Raw genomic sequence first — 18,071 nt, 5'->3', positions numbered from 1 at the left:
ATATAGGTAAGAACTAAGAAGGGAAAGAAAGGGAAGAAAGGAAGTATGGGGGGAATTAAGAGAGTGACCTTTGTTGTATATGAAAATTAAAATCTTTTCAAGGGGGGTGCTGGGTGGGGAAGAGTTACGGTCACTGCAAAATCAGTTGAATTTAGAGTGAATTCGCAATGGAGAGGGGAGATGTGGTTGCCCGACAAGGGATAAAGGGCAACTCAGGAAGGGGAGGGGATAGTGGGGTTAAAGGAATTTTAGATAGGAGAATAAGGGAAATGTATTAGGTTTTAGAAATGTTGTCTTATAAAGTGTTCAAAACAAGAAAGCAGAAATGGATAAGAAGGAAAGGTGATGATGAGGAAACGGAAAGGAAAGATAAACAAAGTATGAAATGGCTATGTTGAACTATATGACTTTAAATATTAATGGAATACATAACCAAATCAAAAGGAAGAAACTGCTAAATTTACTGAAAAAAGAAAAAATTGATATAGCATTCGTACAAGAAACACACTTAACTGAAGTGGAGCACAAGAAATTAAATAGAGATTGGATAGGACATGTAACAGCAGCGTCATATAATTAAAAAGCTAGAGGAGTAGCTATATTAATCAGTAAAAATGTACCAATCAAAATAGAAGAGGAAATAATAGATCCACCAAGGAGATATGTAATGATAAAATGTCAGATATATTCGGAGTTTTGGAATTTACTCAATGTATATTCACCTAACGAAGAAGATCAAAAATTTATGCAAGTTTTTTATTTAAGATAGCAGACACGCAAGGGAACATACTAATAGGAGGGGATTTCAACCTTAATTTGGATTCAAACATGGTTAAAACTGGGAAAAAAATTAACAGAAAGAACAAAGTAACCAAATTTATAATTAAATCGATGCAAGAAATGCAACTTTTAGATATATGGAGGAAATAACACCCAAAGGAAAAGGAATATTCATATTATTCGGGTAGACATAAAACATACTCAAGAATAGACCTATTCCTGTTATCAGCTCGCATGCAAGACAGAGTTAGGAAAACAGAATATAAAGCTAGACTATTATCGGACCACTCACCCCTGATATTGACAATAGAGTTAGAGGACATCCCTCCAAGAATGTATAGATGGAGATTAAACTCCATGCTACTTAAAAGGCAGGATTTTAGAGAATTAATTGAACGACAAATTAAAATGTACTTTGAAATAAATACGGAATCAGTGAAAGATAAGTTTATACTATGGGACGCAATGAAAGCGTTCATCAGAGGGCAAATAATAAGTTATGTAACCAAGATGAAGAAGGACTACAATCAGGAAACAGAGCAGTTGGAAAGGGAAATAGCAAATATAGAAAAAGAATTGACAATGAAGGAAGACACAACTAAAAGAAGAGAATTGGCATATAAAAAAATAAAATATGAAACACTACAAACCTATAAGGTGGAGAAGAACATAATGAAGACAAAACAGAAATATTATGAACTAGGAGAAAAAACGCACAAAATTCTAGCGTGGCAGCTTAAGACAGAACAAACTAAGATAATGGTATTTGCATCAAGGAAAAAAGACAAGCAAATCACATATAATCCAACGGAGATTCATGAAAACTTCAGAGAATTCTACGAACAATTATATCAAACTGAAAACGAAGGGAAAGAAGACAAAATAGATGAATTTTTAACTAAAATTGAACTACCGAAACTACAAACAGAGGAACAAAATAAATTAACAGAACCATTTGAAATAGTAGAAATGCAAGAGATAATAAAAAAACTACTGAATAATAAAACACCAGGAGAGGATGGATTCCCAATAGAATTCTATAAAACATTTAAAGATTTATTAATTCCTCCCCTCCTGGAAGTAATCAACCAGATTGATAAAACATAAAGCTTACCAGATTCATGCAAAACAGCAATAATTACAGTAATACCAAAGACAGGGAAAGATCCACTCACACCAGCATCATATAGACCAATATCTTTACTTAACACAGATTATAAGATAATAGCTAAACTATTAGCAAACAAATTAGCCGACTATGTACCAATAATAGTAAATCTAGACCAAATTGGATTTATTAAAAAAAGACGAACAACAGACAATATTTGTAAATTTATTAACTTAATTCATGCAGTAGAAGGGAATAAAGCTCCAACAGTAGCAGTTGCTTTAGACGCAGAGAAGGCCTTTGACAGAGTAGAATGGAATTATTTATTCAAAGTACTACAAAAATTCAGCTTACCAAAGAAATATATTAATTGGATTAAAGCATTATATAAGGGGCCATTGGCGAAAGTGACAGTAAATGGATATATATCAAAACAATTTAACTTAAGCAGATCAACAAGGCAGGGATGCCCACTATCGCCCTTATTGTTCGCGTTAGCCATAGAACCACTGGCAGAACTGATAAGAACAGAAAATAAAATAAAAGGGATAAAAATAAAAGACAAGGAATATAAAATCAGTTTATTTGCAGATGACATTATAGTATACTTAACAGAACCAGAAATATCAATAAAAGAATTACATAAGAAATTGAAGGAATATGGAGAAGTGTCGGGGTACAAGATTAACGCAAATAAAAGTGAAGCAATGCCAATGAATAATGCGGATTTCTCAAAATTTAAGAAAGAATCACCATTCAGATGGCAAACGCAAGCAATGCGATACCTAGGTATACAAATAAATAAAAACCTCGGCCATCTATATAAACTCAATTATTATCCACTAATGAAAAAATTACAAGATGACTTAGAGCATTGGAAAGACTTACCACTAACACTAATAGGAAGGATAAACTGTATTAAAATGAACATTTTCCCAAGGATACAATACCTATTTCAGGCATTGCCAATACACTTGACAGAGAAATTCTTCAAGGAGTTAAAGAAAATAATAAGGAAATTCTTATGGAAAGGGGGGAAATCGAGGATAGCACTAGATAAATTAACAGAATGGTATAAACAAGAAGGCTTACAACTGCCAAACTTTAAAAATTATTATAGAGCCGCACAATTAAGATACCTATCAGATTTTTATCAAACAAGGGAAAAGCCAGATTGGACTAGATTAGAACTAGATAAAATAGGGGAGAAGATACCTGAACATATATTATATAAATGGGATGAAAAATTGGTACAACGTAGGAATTCTCCAGTATTACATCATACTACGTATGATACAATATAACTGGATACACAGGCTCCATATTACACCTCAAAAGTTAAATAAATAGGACCCAACAGTATCTAACAGATGTTTTTGCTCTAAAAAGGAAATGGGAACAACAATTCATGCAATTTGGACATGTGAGAAAGTGAAAAAATTTTGGGAAGATCTAAACCAGATATTAAATAAAATCACAAAAAGCAATATACCAAAAAACCCAGAGATCTTCCTCCTAAGTAACATAAAAAACAAAGAATTTGGCCTTGATTTGGATGGAGCACAAAAAAGATTTGTTATGATAGCCCTAGCTGTAGCAAAAAAATGTATTATGTCAACCTGGAAATTAGAAGATAACTTGAGAATACCACAATGGTATATAGAAATGAATAAATGTATTCCATTAGAAAAAATAACCTATAATTTAAGAAATAACGTTACAATATTTGAACAAATATGGGAGCCATACATGAAACATAATAGAGAAAACCTACCGGGGACTTCTATCACCTAAAATGACAGAAGGAGAAGAGAATGAAAAGAACTGACTCAGTGGAATTTCGTGTTTATTTTTATTGAGTGACAACATTGTTTGACGGGTTTAATGTATCTTATTTTCTGAACTTTATGTAAATGGGAGGGGAGGGAGGGAGGGGAGGTAGGGAGGGAGGGAGGGAGGGGAGAAAACGACACTGTATATATTCAAGAAGGAAAATGTATGTATCTTGATCAATATGGTTTATAGTGTGAAAAATAAAAAAATTTAAAAAAAAAGAAATGCTCCATGCAAAAATTTGCAAAGAAATTGACAAGTTGTTGGTCATTGCTTGAAGCTGGCACATAATCTGGCATTTGTTTGACTAACCGAAGCTGCTCGAAACATCAGTACTATAGGTAAGGACATTTAGAACATTACTGTCTGAGATGCCATTCAGAGTGATTAAAATAGCAAATAACGCTTGTTAAGTCTTAAAGTTTGGAGCTCTGTCTTCAGATCTTCAAGCAATGGTCTGGGTGCTGGCTGACTGGGAGATTGGTAGCATTCTCAGGTAGATGGTTAGATTGGAGAAGTCCGGAACGGCCCAACCAACCTGAATTTCCATAAGATAAGGGGGTAGCAGCAGTAACCTGCCTTAATCTAGTCAACAAAAATCAAAGGCCCAGTGTTAAAGGAGAGAATTTATATTCAACTTCACCTGGCAATGGATGAGGCTGAGGACAGAGATATCTGTTTGGAAACAGGGATGGAAATTGAAATGACTGTCAACTAGGAACTGCAGAGAGGAGGTGTTTGGTGAAGCATGGGGTCTCAGCGATGTTGAGGAAACCACATTTGGAACACTGAAGGGAGTACATAATGTTGGATGATGAGTGGGTAAAGCTCTGCCTCACCTAGAAGGACTGTTTGTACCCCTAGATGGAGAAGAGAGAGGGGAGACATAGGGACAGGGTTTGCACTTACTGTGCTTACAGCTGGAAGTACCTGAAGGGATGGAAAGGTAGTTGGGGAGGGAGGACTAGGGAGTCTTAGAGAACTTGATCCCTGTGAAAAGAGCAGAGGGACATTGCAGGTGTTGGAGGGATTATGTTGCAGTTGGCAGAAGTATTCAGAAGATAATATGCTGGATGCAGAGGCTGGTGGAGTGGAAAGTGAGGACCAGATGAACTCTGTCCTTGTTCTGTCTGGGGAGAGGTGGGCTGAGGGCAGAAGCATGGAAAATGGAGGAAATATGACTAAGGCCTTTATCAATAACAGTGGAGGAAAGCTATGTTTCTTGAAGATAGATATGCATTTGGGATGTCCTAGAATGGAAAGCCTCATTCCTAGGAAGAGATATGGCAGAGAAATTGGGAGAAGATATCCTTACAAGGGGCAGAATGAGAAAGGATCAGTGGATTTGTAATCCGTGTCTGTGAATAATTTGTCTCCTGAGATGGAGAAACAAGTCCAGAAAGGGGAGAATATGTCAAAAATGTAAAATTTAAGGGCAGGGTGGAAGTTGGTAGTGAATTTAATGATGTTATTGAGTTCTGCAAGGGTATAGGAGATGGCACCAATGCAGTTTTCAATGTAGTGGAGGAAGAGCTGGGGAATGGTACCTGACTGTGACTGGAACAGGGACTGGTCCACATATCGTGGAGGGAATGGGAGGATCCAAAAGAAAAGTTGTCGAGAGTGTTGACAAGTTCTATCAAATAGAAGAGAGTTAATCAATGGGGACTGAATGGCTCTGCATTCAAGAAGGAAGCAGAGACCTGAGGCCTTATTGATGTGTAAGAGGGTTGCACATCCCAATTGAAAATTTCCCTCCAGCTTCCCTTTGCTCACTCAGGATTCTACCCCCTTTTATTCCTCTGTTTCTCTGAACATTTTTTGTTCAACTATGCTTGAGAATCGAGAACCTGTGTGTGAAGTGTATGTGGGCATCCATGCTGGCTATATCTGCGTGCTTAGGATGGTTTCCAATCAATAGGAGGAGCAGGAACATGTCCCTCAGTCCTATCTCACTGTTCAATTTGATCATGACTGATTAACCCAGGCTCCACCTCCTCTTTCTATCCCTCTCTTAAACCATGACCCAACCTCCACAACCGAAGGTAGGGAATTCCAATGATTTATGACTTCCGAGACAAAATACCTGAGCACTTTAGGCCTAAATTATCACACTCTTATAACTATGGCCTTTCCCAAATAATTGCCTCATCCAGTGTGATTCCTGAATAGTAGCAGCGGAAAATTGCTAAAAAGGAATCAGTGCGACAGGACGTGGACCCACAGAGTGAGAACTCCACTCTAACATCACCTCCCAGCAGAACCACAGACCACTCCCATCCATAGAATTAGAAAAGGCTCCTGGCTTCTTTGCTGAAAGACCCCAGTCCCAATCAAATGCAGGAGTTGATTAATCACAAACACAGGGATTTCTTGAACTGCCAATTCTGGCATATTTCAAGGTGGGGAGAAAAAAGCAGCTCTATAAGAAGGTATTGAGGACCAGGGAGGAGGTGACTTGCTGATAACTACAACATTTTCTGTGGCCCAAATACCCAGGACCTACTTTCTGAGAGCCAAGAAAGTTTTGGGAGGTTATCAGCTTCCTTTGACAGAGCTCCTCAAGAAACCCTTCAATTAACAGTGTCCATAACTCCCTACAGCACACTGTCCCGTCCTGTCATAATTAATAACTGAACAAAAATTGAGCAAGACTTACCAATGCCTATTCTAAATGCTGCAGGTTACCCCTTAGATTTTGTGTTTTTAGTTAGCTGCCTGTAAGGAGTTTGTATGTTGTCCCTGTGTCTATGAGTTTCCTCTGGGTGCTCTGGTCTCCTGCCACGTTCCAAAGACATACAGGGTTGGTAGGTTATTTGGTCACATGGGTCTAATTGGGTGGCATGGGGTCATAGGCTGGAGGGGCCTGTTCCCATGCTGTATCTGTATATAGAATTATATTTGGTGTCAGCCTCATCTGGCTTGGGCTGGCATTAAGACCTCTCAAACTGTCGTATTGGACATTTCTCTTTTCCAAATGCTCAGGTGATTTTCTTCCTTCAATGTTACCTTAATCTTCATTATTTCAATGGTATCGCGCAATGCTAATATGTATTATTTTGTTTTAATAGCAAAAGAAATCAAACCAGGATGACCAAGATGTAGATTTTGACAGAAACATGGAGCCCCAGGAATCACAACAGTTCTCCAAGGATGACAGCCCATCTCCGAAACCATTGACAGGTAGGATTGTTACTGGATCTCCAATAAACGGAAGCACACTTTCACACATTTCTGAGGCTGAAATCTGTGTTGCACTACTCTGTGAGTGGATGACAGAATTTTGTACAGATAGCTACCAGTCCTCAAACAAAGGAATTTCTGGGATTGCACCAGAAATCCAGATACATTTTTTATTTCGGTGGAGTAAAATGGGCTGAAATTCTGCATTGCAATAGTGGTGAAGGGAATGAATTAAAGGGGACCTTAGACTAAGCAAGCAGCAGGGGATCTAAAGCTTTAGTGAATTTAAGATTTTGGTCATAAATTATGTATTCAACAAAAGGTTTAAGCATTTGATGCCTCCACACCACTGCCCTTAAGCATTTGGGGCATCCTTTTGGCAAGGGTTAGAAAGCAAATTATGTGACTCATGACACCTGTTAATTGCTGGTATTCACTTAGTGCTGGGATGTGGTTTAGGGAACAGGAGTGCAAACGGATTCATCTTTAAAGGGGTCATTACTTGCTGTGCACAGATTGGCCAAGCATCAAGATGTCCTGCACTTTCATTGACTAGTAAATGTGAACAATGTGGCAATGTTTAGGAAGCTGCTGAATGCATTGATATGAATTGAGAGTTTAGTCTCCTCTACACAAGTACAATGTACTGATGCTCTGAAGTTCGCGCCTGATACAACTAGACAGGTATGTAAGATGCACCAAGTAGAGTGGTGTCAATTAAATTAACAGAATATGCCAAGACAGAAAAAAAAGTGTTCACAGTTGCAGTTAGTGCAAGAAAAAAAATGACATTTTAGGATGGCGGACAAATCTTTTGGTGATCCTGGGGTACTTTGTGGTTAGAGTTAGAGAAGTATAAGGAGGTTCAAGAGCCTGATAGCTGTTGGATAAAAAATATACTTGAACCTCAAGGTGCTAGTTTTCAGGCTTCTGTATCTTCTGCCCGAAGGTAGCAGTGTGGAAAAATTGTGACCAGGGTGATGTTAACTCAGTGCCTGTGATGGACTTGGCCACATTTGCTACTTTCTGCAACCTTCTGTGTTCCTGGGCACCAAGTTAACGTATTTCCACAGTGCACGTGTAGAAGAATATTCAACAACATAAAACCATTGAACATGACAGCAATGAAACAGGGCCCTTTGTCCCTTCTAGTCTGTGCCGAACCATTTTTTTTTGCCTAGTTGCACTGAACTCTCCATATCTCTTCCATCTATGTACCTGTCCACAATCTTCTTAAATGTTAAAATTGAGCCTGGATTCACCATTCTAGCTGGCAGCTTATTCTACACTCCCACCACTCTATAAAGATGTTCCCCCTAAACTTTCCCCTTGCACCCTTAACCTATCTTCTGGTTTGTATCTCCTACCATCAGTGGAAAAAAGCCTATCAACATTTACTCTGTCAATCTCCCTCATAATTTTAAATACCTCTATCAAATCTCTCCTCATTCTTCTACAATCCAGGGAATAAAGTCCTAACCTATTTAACCTTTCCCTGTAACTCAGTTCCTGAAGTTCAGGCAACATCCTAGTAAATCTTCTCTGCACTCTTTCTAACTTATTAATGTCTTTCCTGTAGTTAGTGACCAAAACTGCACACAATACTCCAGATTTGGCCTCATCAGTGTCTTATTTTTTAAAATTTAGACAAACAGCACAGTATCAGGCTATTTTGGCCCATGAGCCTGTACTGCCAAATTTACACCCAATTAACCTACACCCCAGTATGTTTTGAACAGCGTGAGGTAACTGGAGCCCCGGGAAAAACCTACGCAGACACAGGGAGAATGTACAAACTCATTACAGGATATACAACTTTACCATAATATTCCAACTCCTATATGTATTACTCTGATTTATGAAGGCATATACGCCAAAAGCTCTCTTTTCAACCTTATCCACCTGTAACACCACTTTCAGGGAACTATGCACCTGTATTCCCAGATCACTCTGTTCTACCACACTCCTCAGTGCCCTACCATTTACTGTGTATGTCCTTTCTTGGTTTGTTCTTCCAAAATGCAACACCTTACACTGCATTAAATTCCATCTGCCATATTTCAGCCCATTTTTCCAGCTGGTCCAGATCCCTCTGTAAGCTTTGAAAAACTTCACTGTCCATAACACCTCCAATGTTAGTGTCATTTGCAAACTTGCTGATCCAATTTACCACATTATCATCTAGATTATTGATACAGATGACAAACAACAATGGTCCCAGCACCTATCCCTGAGGCACACTACTAGTCACAGGCCTCCATTTTGAGAAGCAATCATCCACCACTACTCTCTGGCTTCTCCTGACCAGCCATTATCGAATCCAGTTCACTACTTCATCATTACCTAGTGTCTAAACCTTCCTGACTAACCTCACATGTGGGACCTTGTCAAAGGCCTTACTAAACTCCAATGTAGACAACATCCACAGCCATTCCTTTGTCAACTTTCCTGGAACCTTCTAAAAACACCACCTACCACACACAAAGCCATGTTGACTATCCCTAATCAGTCCCTGGCTATACAAATAATTGGATATCTGATCTCTTTAAACATCTTTTACTGACATCAGGCTCACCAGCTATAATTTCCAGGGTTACTTTTTGAGCCTTTTTTTAAACAACAGAACAACGTGAGCTACCCTCCAATCCTCCTGCACCACATCTATGACTAAGGACATTTTCAATATTTCTGCCAGAGCCCCTGCAATTTCTACACTGGCCTCCCTCAAGGTCCAACGGAATATCTTGTCAGGCCCTGGGGATTTATCCATCCTTAATTGCGTTAAGACAGCAAGCACTTCCTCCTCTTTAATCTGTATAGGTTCCATGATCTCACTGCTTGTTTTCCTTACTTCCCACGACTCTGTGCCCGCTTCCTAAGTGAATACTGATTTTTTTTTTTAAAAAGCCATTTAAGGTCTCTCCCATCTCTTTTGGCTCCATACAAAGCTGACCACTCTGATCTTCAAAGGGACCAATTTTGCTCATAATGTACCTGTAGAAACCTTTAGAATTTTCCTTCATATTGTCTTCAAAAGCATCTGCATGTCTTCATTTATTTCTTGCATTTTTTTTTTACTTTTCAAGTACCTCATTTGCTTCATGTTGCCTCTAGCTGCTATACACCTCTCTCTTACTCCGGACCAGATTTGCAATAGCCCTCGAAAACCAAGGTTACCTATGCCTGCTAACCTTGCCTTTAATCCTTTAGCAGTAACATACAAACTCTGTACTCTCAAAATTTCACCTTTGCAGGTCTTCTAGTTACCTCGGACACCTTTGCCCGAAAACAACATCCCAATCCACGCATTCCAGATCCTTTCTAATTTCCTCAAAATTGGCCTTTCTCCAATTTAGAATCTCAACCCGAGGCCCAGACCTATGATTCTCCATAATTAATTTGAAATCTGTCAAATCTCATCAGACTTTTAAGAAAGTAGAGGTGCTGCGGTGCCATCCTCATTGTTCCCTCAATGTGTCACACAAGGAGAGATCCTCTGATGTGTGGACTCTCAGGAATTTGAAGGTAAATCTTCCCCACTGCTGTCCCATCAATGTGGGTAAGTGCGTAGTCTCTTGGCCTCTCCCTCCTAAAATCCAAAATAAGCTATTTTCAGCTAGGTAGTAAGTTTTAATGTTTCTTTTCCAGTGAAAATATCTTGAAGCACCAGAATGATACAAATTGTATATTGCTTTCCATCTTGTATTGAAGACAACTATTTCTGAAGGCCAGATTCTGGATGATTCCCCCTGAATTGTCTTTCTTTGTCTGTTGGATGAATTGTTTTTCAGCACCCTGGTACAGTGCATGTATTTTTCTATTTCATTCCATGTATCTTTTTGAAATATAGAGTTTTTACAGTCTACAGATCTGGATAACTCTCTGGGTGAATCCAAGGATCAGTCAAACTTGCCCTCTCTGGATTACAGTCAAAACTCACTGACTCCAGAGCAAGAAGTGATGATTGTCCATGCTCTCCCAGAAGGAAGCTACACCACTTATGTGCCCAGAGGGTGTGAGAACAAATGCCACTCTCACTTCCACGATACCATCGGGAACGCTGACGACTCCCATCACCACCACCACAGCTACCATCATATTCTGCACCACCATCACCACCAGAACCACCACCCCCACAGCCACGGCCACCACTACTTCCAGGAGGACCTGAAGGATGCAGGGATAGCAGCGCTTGCATGGATGGTGATAATGGGTGATGGACTCCACAACTTCAGCGACGGTTTAGCCATTGGTGAGTCTTTACCCTCCATAAAACCACTGAAATGTCATGTTTGCATTATGCCAGACACAGAGCTGGCTCTGGAGAGTTGATGATAATAATAATGAATTATTGTCATATACATTGTACACAGCACAGAATTTCCTGCTGCAGTAAACAGATTCTTTGTTTACAATAGTATACTTAATTGAATTATAAAGAGATAATAAATGCAAAAGATAGATAATAAATATTCAGATAGAACAAGAAAATATTACATTGCATTAGCACAGACAATCCTTTCATGGTATCAGAGCAGTCCCTGATTAGCGTAACAAGGGGAGGTTCAAGAGTCCAATTGCTCTTGGAAAGAAGCTGTGCTTGAACCTTGAGGTGCTGGACTTCAAACTTCTGTATGTTCTACCCAAAGGTAGCGGTGAGAAGAGTATCTGTTCAGGATGATGAAGGATGTTCATGAGTGTGTGGTTGAGAATTTTTTTTCAGGATAAAAATGGCTCACTGAATCTGTGAATGTAATTATGGGTGGAGTGATGCAGGTTCAAAAGGAGCTATTCAGCCCATTGTGCATGAGTTTACTCTTTCTTGATAGAACTCCCCAACTGGACTAACTCACCTATTCCTGCCCCTGAACTTTTCCCCTTAAATAACTATAATTTTTGTTCTACTTTAATATTGAATCAGCTTCTGTCCTTTCAGGCAGTTTGTTCATTGCATTTTTGTTTAAAAAGTTTTCTATTTGTTAAAATTTGGTGCTGAGGAGTTTGGGGCAATTTTGAAGTAAGTAGAAAATTGGCACTAAAAGTTTATAGACACAGAAACAGGAATTTCAGCCTATCTCTGAGTTAATGCTGCTCCCTTTGTTTTACACCACCTCGCTATCTCAATGTATCCTTTCTTTCTTCCACCAATTATAACACCCTCACACCCTTTCCTGTGGTACTGAGTTCTACCCCTTGTTTTTTTTTAAATTAACAACTACCTGCAGTGTTCTCTGAATAAAAACTGTCTCCATCTATGGAAGTGCAGACAGATTATTGTTGTGCAGCTTCACAGATGTTTAAAGCAGCAATTCTGGTTGAAAAAGATGTAAATAAAATCCATTCGTTAAACAGCTGCAAAGATGGTATTAGATTGCTGGAACCCAGATACATCTTTGCCTGTGTTCTGCCTCTCTACCACATCCTGATACAGATACAGAAACACTGCAGCACAGTATGTGGTGGAGGGAGTTAAATGAGATGGTCATGAATACTTATAGATTCTTAAAGAGCAATATGTTGTGCAAAAATGGCAATTGTGACTAAAGATACTTCCCAGTTCTCAGTCCAGGTCTCCCTTGACCTTCCAGCTAGTACAGGTACAGTGTTTAAAAGACATTTAGACAGGTACATGGAGAGGAAAGGTTACAAGCAGCCATTCTCATTGGGTCCATACACACCACAACCCCCTCTAGGGGCCACAGCAGTTTTAAGGGAGGCCATGGACTGAAATCATGAAATATTTTTTGCTTTTAATGTAGTCAATAAAAGAAGTACGGAAGAACCACTAAACTTGACTGTTCTACAGAGAAGAGGGCCCATAAACTTTGAGCAGAGTCCTAAAGGAGCCATAGCCAAAAAACGTTTGTGAATGGCTGATTTAGAAGGCATGGGGCGAATGGGCCTGACTGTCGTAGACACCTTGGTCAGCATGAACATTGGGCAGAAGGGTCTGTTTCTATGCTTTATTACTCTGCCTGTTGGTCTGTAGCCTGATGGTACCACCAGTGACTGGTTTATTTCTCATTCTGGATGATTATGTTACTGCAGCACTCACAGGAACCACAGTGATCTAATGCAGGATCTGCGTTAGAGCTGTGACAGGCTAGCTCATATTGATAGATTAGCAACCCACTCATTACCTTTTCCATCTTATGAGCTTGGGGTGTTAAGAAAACCCCTGTTATAACACATTTCAGTGCATGCTTGCTGTCAGTTCATTGGAAATGCAATCATTTATTGCAGGAGTCTGAAGTAGCTTAATATTTATTTTGAGTGATGAGAATAAATTATTTTCAATTTCAGCATTGTTAACAGACACGTTTAGCTCAATTAATTAAACTTGTTTTTGATGTTTAATTCAATCTTGTATTAGGAGCTGCTTTTACTGGAGGTTTATCGAGTGGATTGAGTACATCTGTTGCAGTTTTCTGTCATGAACTGCCTCACGAGCTGGGTAAGTGTTTAAAACCAAACAGCCACATAACAACATACTTGGCCACGACTGCAGAGTTCGGAAGGTAAAAAATGTACAACCCTGTTAGAAATGTTTACAGGACCCCAGCACCTTCCAGCATAGAGTTTGTACCAGTTCTTCCACAGTCATTTCTTCCTGTAGGGCCAATATTTACAGTGTTTATTCAGTCTTCATTAACCTGACTTTTCAAAGTATATAGTAATGGTTTTGTTTTGTCACTTGTAGTAGAAAAATAAAGTCAGTCAATCCATGCTCAACAAGCTCCACAAACACATCTGTTTAAGTGAGGTTGGAATAAATATTATTCCAGGAAGCTGTGACAACTCCCTGTTCCTTGTCAAACTAATCATAGAGTCACAGTGTGGAAACAGGCCCTTCACCCTCACTTGTACATGCCAACCAGAATATCCCACCACACTAGTCCCACCTGACTGCATTTGGCACATATTCCTCTAAACCCATCTTCTCCATGTATTCTTCCAATTTAGTTCTTGAACATTGCAATAGTACTTGCCTCTGCAACCTTATCCTGAAAGCGTGTTCCATACAACCATACACTTTGTGTCACTTGATTTATTCCTTATAATTTTGTACACCTCTGGGATTACCCTTCATCGTCCTGCAATCCAAGGAATAAGGCCATAACCTGCTCAACCTCTTCCTGTAGTTCAGGCTCCTGAGTCCTGGCAACATCCTCGTAAATCTCTGCACCCTCTCCAGCTTGACAACATCTTTCCTGCAGCACAGTGGCCAAAATTCAATGCAATACACTAAATGGAGTCTCACCAATTTCTTGTAAAACTACATCATAGCCTCCTGACTTCTATACTCAATACGCTGAAGGCTAATGTGCTGAAAGCCTTTTTGACCACCCTATCTACCTGTGACACCATTGAAGATGGTGAAACACAAAACTGCTGGAGGAACTCAGCAGGTCTTGCTGCATCCATAGGTGGTAACTGAGTTCCTCCAGCAGTTTTGTGTTTTTTCACCATTGTAAGCGCTTGACGTCCTGCTTTGCGGAAACTGCCAAAATGTTTGGCCTGGAAGTCAGCCTGAAGAAAACTGAGGTCCTCCATCAGCCAGCTCCCCACCATGACTACCAGCCCCCCCACATCTCCATCGGGCACACAAAACTCAAAACGGTCAACCAGTTTACCTATCTCGGCTGCGCCATTTCATCAGATGCAAGGATCAACAATGAGATAGACAACAGACTCGCCAAGGCAAATAGCGCCTTTGGAAGACTACACAAAAGAGTCTGGAAAAACAACCAACTGAAAAACCTCACAAAGATCAGCGTATACAGAGCCTTTGTCATACCCACACTCCTGTTCGGCTCCGAATCATGGGTCCTCTACCGGCACCACCTACGGCTCCTAGAACGCTTCCACCAGCGTTGTCTCCGCTCCATCCTCAACATCCATTGGAGCGCTTTCATCCCTAACGTCGAAGTACTCGAGATGGCAGAGGTCGACAGCATCGAGTCCACGCTGCTGAAGATCCAGCTGCGCTGGATGGGTCACGTCTCCAGAATGGAGGACCATCGCCTTCCCAAGATCGTGTTATATGGCGAGCTCTCCACTGGCCACCGTGACAGAGGTGCACCAAAGAAAAGGTACAAGGACTGCCTAAAGAAATCTCTTGGTGCCTGCCACATTGACCACCGCCAGTGGGCTGATAACGCCTCAAACCGTGCATCTTGGCGCCTCACAGTTTGGCGGGCAGCAACCTCCTTTGAAGAAGACCGCAGAGCCCACCTCACTGACAAAAGGCAAAGGAGGAAAAACCCAACACCCAACCCCAACCAACCAATTTTCCCCTGCAACCGCTGCAACCGTGTCTGCCTGTCCCGCATCGGACTTGTCAGCCACAAACGAGCCTGCAGCTGACGTGGACTTTTTACCCCCTCCATAAATCTTCGTCCGCGAAGCCAAGCCAAAGAAGTACCTTGTACCTGTAATCCTGGATCCCTCTGCTCTACTTGATGGAATCTTTAGTGCCACCTGTTAGGGCAGGTGTGACTTCAGTGTAACAGTCTAAAAGACTGAATTGGGAGTAAAGTGCTAAATTTATACAGTCCAGAGAGTACAGACCCAGATGACTTGATCTGTCCTATAGGCTAACCCCTTCATCCTGGAATCAACCTTATGAACCTCCTCTGCACCGCTTCCATGGCCAGAACATCCTTCTTCAAGTAAGGAGACCAGTACTGCACGCAGTACTCCCAGTACCTTGTACAATTGCAGCATAATCTCCCTGCTCTTAAATTCAATCCCTCTAGCAAAGAAGGCCAACATTTTATTTGCTTTCTTGATAGCCTGCTGCACCTGCAAACCAACCTTTTGCTCCCAAGTGCTTCTGCACAAATTGCTTGCTATTTAAATAATATGCTGATCTTCCAGTTTTCTTTCCAATGTGGATAACCTCACATTTGCCTACTTTATACTCTATATGCAGACCCTCGCCCTTTTACTTAACTTATCTACCGTATATATTAGTGTAATAGTCAATTATTTTTTTGAACCAATTTTTCGGGTCAAATTTAGATGGGTCGACTTTTACACGGGTCAAACGTTTGACTGTGCTAGGTACCTGCAACATTCAAGGTGTTGGGAGCTCGAATGGCCAGAATTAGGTGATAAGTCTGCGTTTGGGGCATCGGAAACAAGAAATGAGCAGGCAGCTGAGTTGAAGATCTGCAGTCGGGGTTTGGATCTCAGATGGGCCAGCAGCCAAGGAAAGGATCTGCAGTTGGGGCATAGGGGAAAGTCTGGCTGGGTTATCGGGAGCTTGTATGGGCAGGTGGCCAGAGTGAGAGTCCACAGTGGGGCATTGGGTGCTCTGGAGGGCAAGTAGGGCGAGGATCTGCAGTTCCTATCAGGATCTTCATTGGGCAGGCATTCGGGACTTTGGGATCTCCGATGGGTGGGCAGCTGAGGCAAGGGTTCACGGATGGGGCATTGGAAGCTTGGATGTGTGGGAGGCCAGGATGAAGATCCATGGCCAAGGCGTCAGGATCTTGGATGGCTGGGCAGCCGAAGTGAGGGTTTGCTGCTGGGGCATCAGGAGTTCAGATGGGCAGGTGGTCAGAGCCAAAAATAGGGCAGTCGACTTTTACATGGGTCATATGAAACACGCATGATTTGGGGGCCAAAAAGGGGAAAGGGGTTAACTATTACGCGAGTGTATACAGTATATCTCTATGCAGACTCTCTGTATTCTCTGCACAATTTGCTTTTCCACTCATCTGCAAACTTAGATACACGACACTCTGACCCCTCTTCCAGCTCGCTTTATATCGTGAACAGTTGTGGGCCCAGCCCGTGTGGCACTCCGCTCACTACCAACTGCCAACCAGAAAAACACCCCTGTACCCCAACTCTCTGCTGGTTAACCAATCCTCTATCCATGCTAATACATCACCCCTAATTCCATGCATCTTTATCTTCTGTATGATTTTTATGTGGCACCTTATCAAATAACTGGAAATCCAGGTAAATATCCACCTGATCCCCTCTTTCTACCACTCTTATATCTTTGCGTATGTTGACGTTTTGAAATCCAAATCAGCTGTTGAAATACAATATGAAGCACATTGAGGGTGAGGTAAACACAAGACCAAGAAAGCACATAGATTTGAAATGTAACTTTCAAAATGTCTTGAATGTTCTATGTTTGCAGGTGATTTTGCGGTGCTGTTGAAGGCTGGAATGACCATCAAACAAGCAATTCTGTATAATGTCCTCTCTGCTCTTTTGGGATACTTGGGCATGATAACAGGCACAGCCATTGGCCATTATGCTGAAAATGTCTCCACCTGGATCTTTGCAATTACTGCGGGTTTGTTCTTGTACCTGGCCCTGGTTGACATGGTATGTACTTTCATTTTATAATGAACTCCAGCATGTTTGTGTATTGCTCTCGACCCCAGCATCCTGCAGACTTTCTTGTTTAACTCAAATTTAAAACGAGCTCTGTGATTTTACATTCCAGGATGCTTTTGTGGATGTTACCCTCCAATAAAACACCAGTGCAATGGCTTATAACAGATCTGTTCTTTGCTCATATGTGTAGCAATGGACAGGCGATTTAAATGAGTGGGATATATTTTTGAAATCTGAAGTTGTCTACTTTCATTGCCGCAATATTTCCTGAACAGAGAGATTTCAGAATAGTGCAGAGGGGTCAGAGGATCCTAATACATGGAACAAAGTCAAAATTTATTATCAGGGAACGTACATCACATAGACCCTGAGATTCTTGCACACAAATTTGGTATGCAAGTACAGCGAATAAGAAGGCAAATGATAGGGTCTGTTGACATTATGGCAAAGGGGACGGTGCAGGGAAGCCTTGCTACGAAGTTTATTGTCATCTGATTGTACAAATACAACCCGACAAAACAATGTTCTCTGGTCGTCGGTGCAAAATATGGAGACGTATCCCCGACACAAAACAATGTTCTCTGGTCGTCGGTGCAAAATATGGAGACGTATCACACATACAGACAAACAGTACATATGCAGGACAAGTAGTCCATCTATCAAAATAAATAAATATTGTTTCGTGAATACGCGAGTCTCAGATGGTTAGTGTGAGCAGTTCCTTTGGTCATTCTGCCCGTGGGAAGAAGCTGCTTGGTGGTGCTGGCTCTGATACTCCTGTATCTCTTCCCCAACAGGAGCAACT

At 40.8% G+C, this 18,071-nt stretch overlaps 1 protein-coding gene across 2 annotated transcripts in view; it reads left to right on the top strand.

Annotated features, from left to right (window-relative positions):
* The window catches only part of LOC138755277 (zinc transporter ZIP6-like), a 32,032-nt gene that overhangs the window by 11,060 nt on the left and 2,901 nt on the right, over window positions 1-18,071 (top strand). For both annotated transcript variants that reach the window (XM_069920979.1, XM_069920980.1), the window contains exons 6-9: window positions 6,793-6,904; window positions 10,755-11,156; window positions 13,278-13,358; window positions 17,064-17,254. In XM_069920979.1, coding sequence (XP_069777080.1) covers window positions 6,793-6,904; window positions 10,755-11,156; window positions 13,278-13,358; window positions 17,064-17,254 — 786 coding nt within the window. The remainder of the gene's footprint in view (window positions 1-6,792; window positions 6,905-10,754; window positions 11,157-13,277; window positions 13,359-17,063; window positions 17,255-18,071) is intronic.

Source organism: Narcine bancroftii, chromosome 2, assembly GCF_036971445.1.
Source record: "Narcine bancroftii isolate sNarBan1 chromosome 2, sNarBan1.hap1, whole genome shotgun sequence".
Lineage (NCBI taxonomy): Eukaryota > Metazoa > Chordata > Chondrichthyes > Torpediniformes > Narcinidae > Narcine > Narcine bancroftii.
This window is presented reverse-complemented; position numbering and strand designations above follow the sequence as displayed.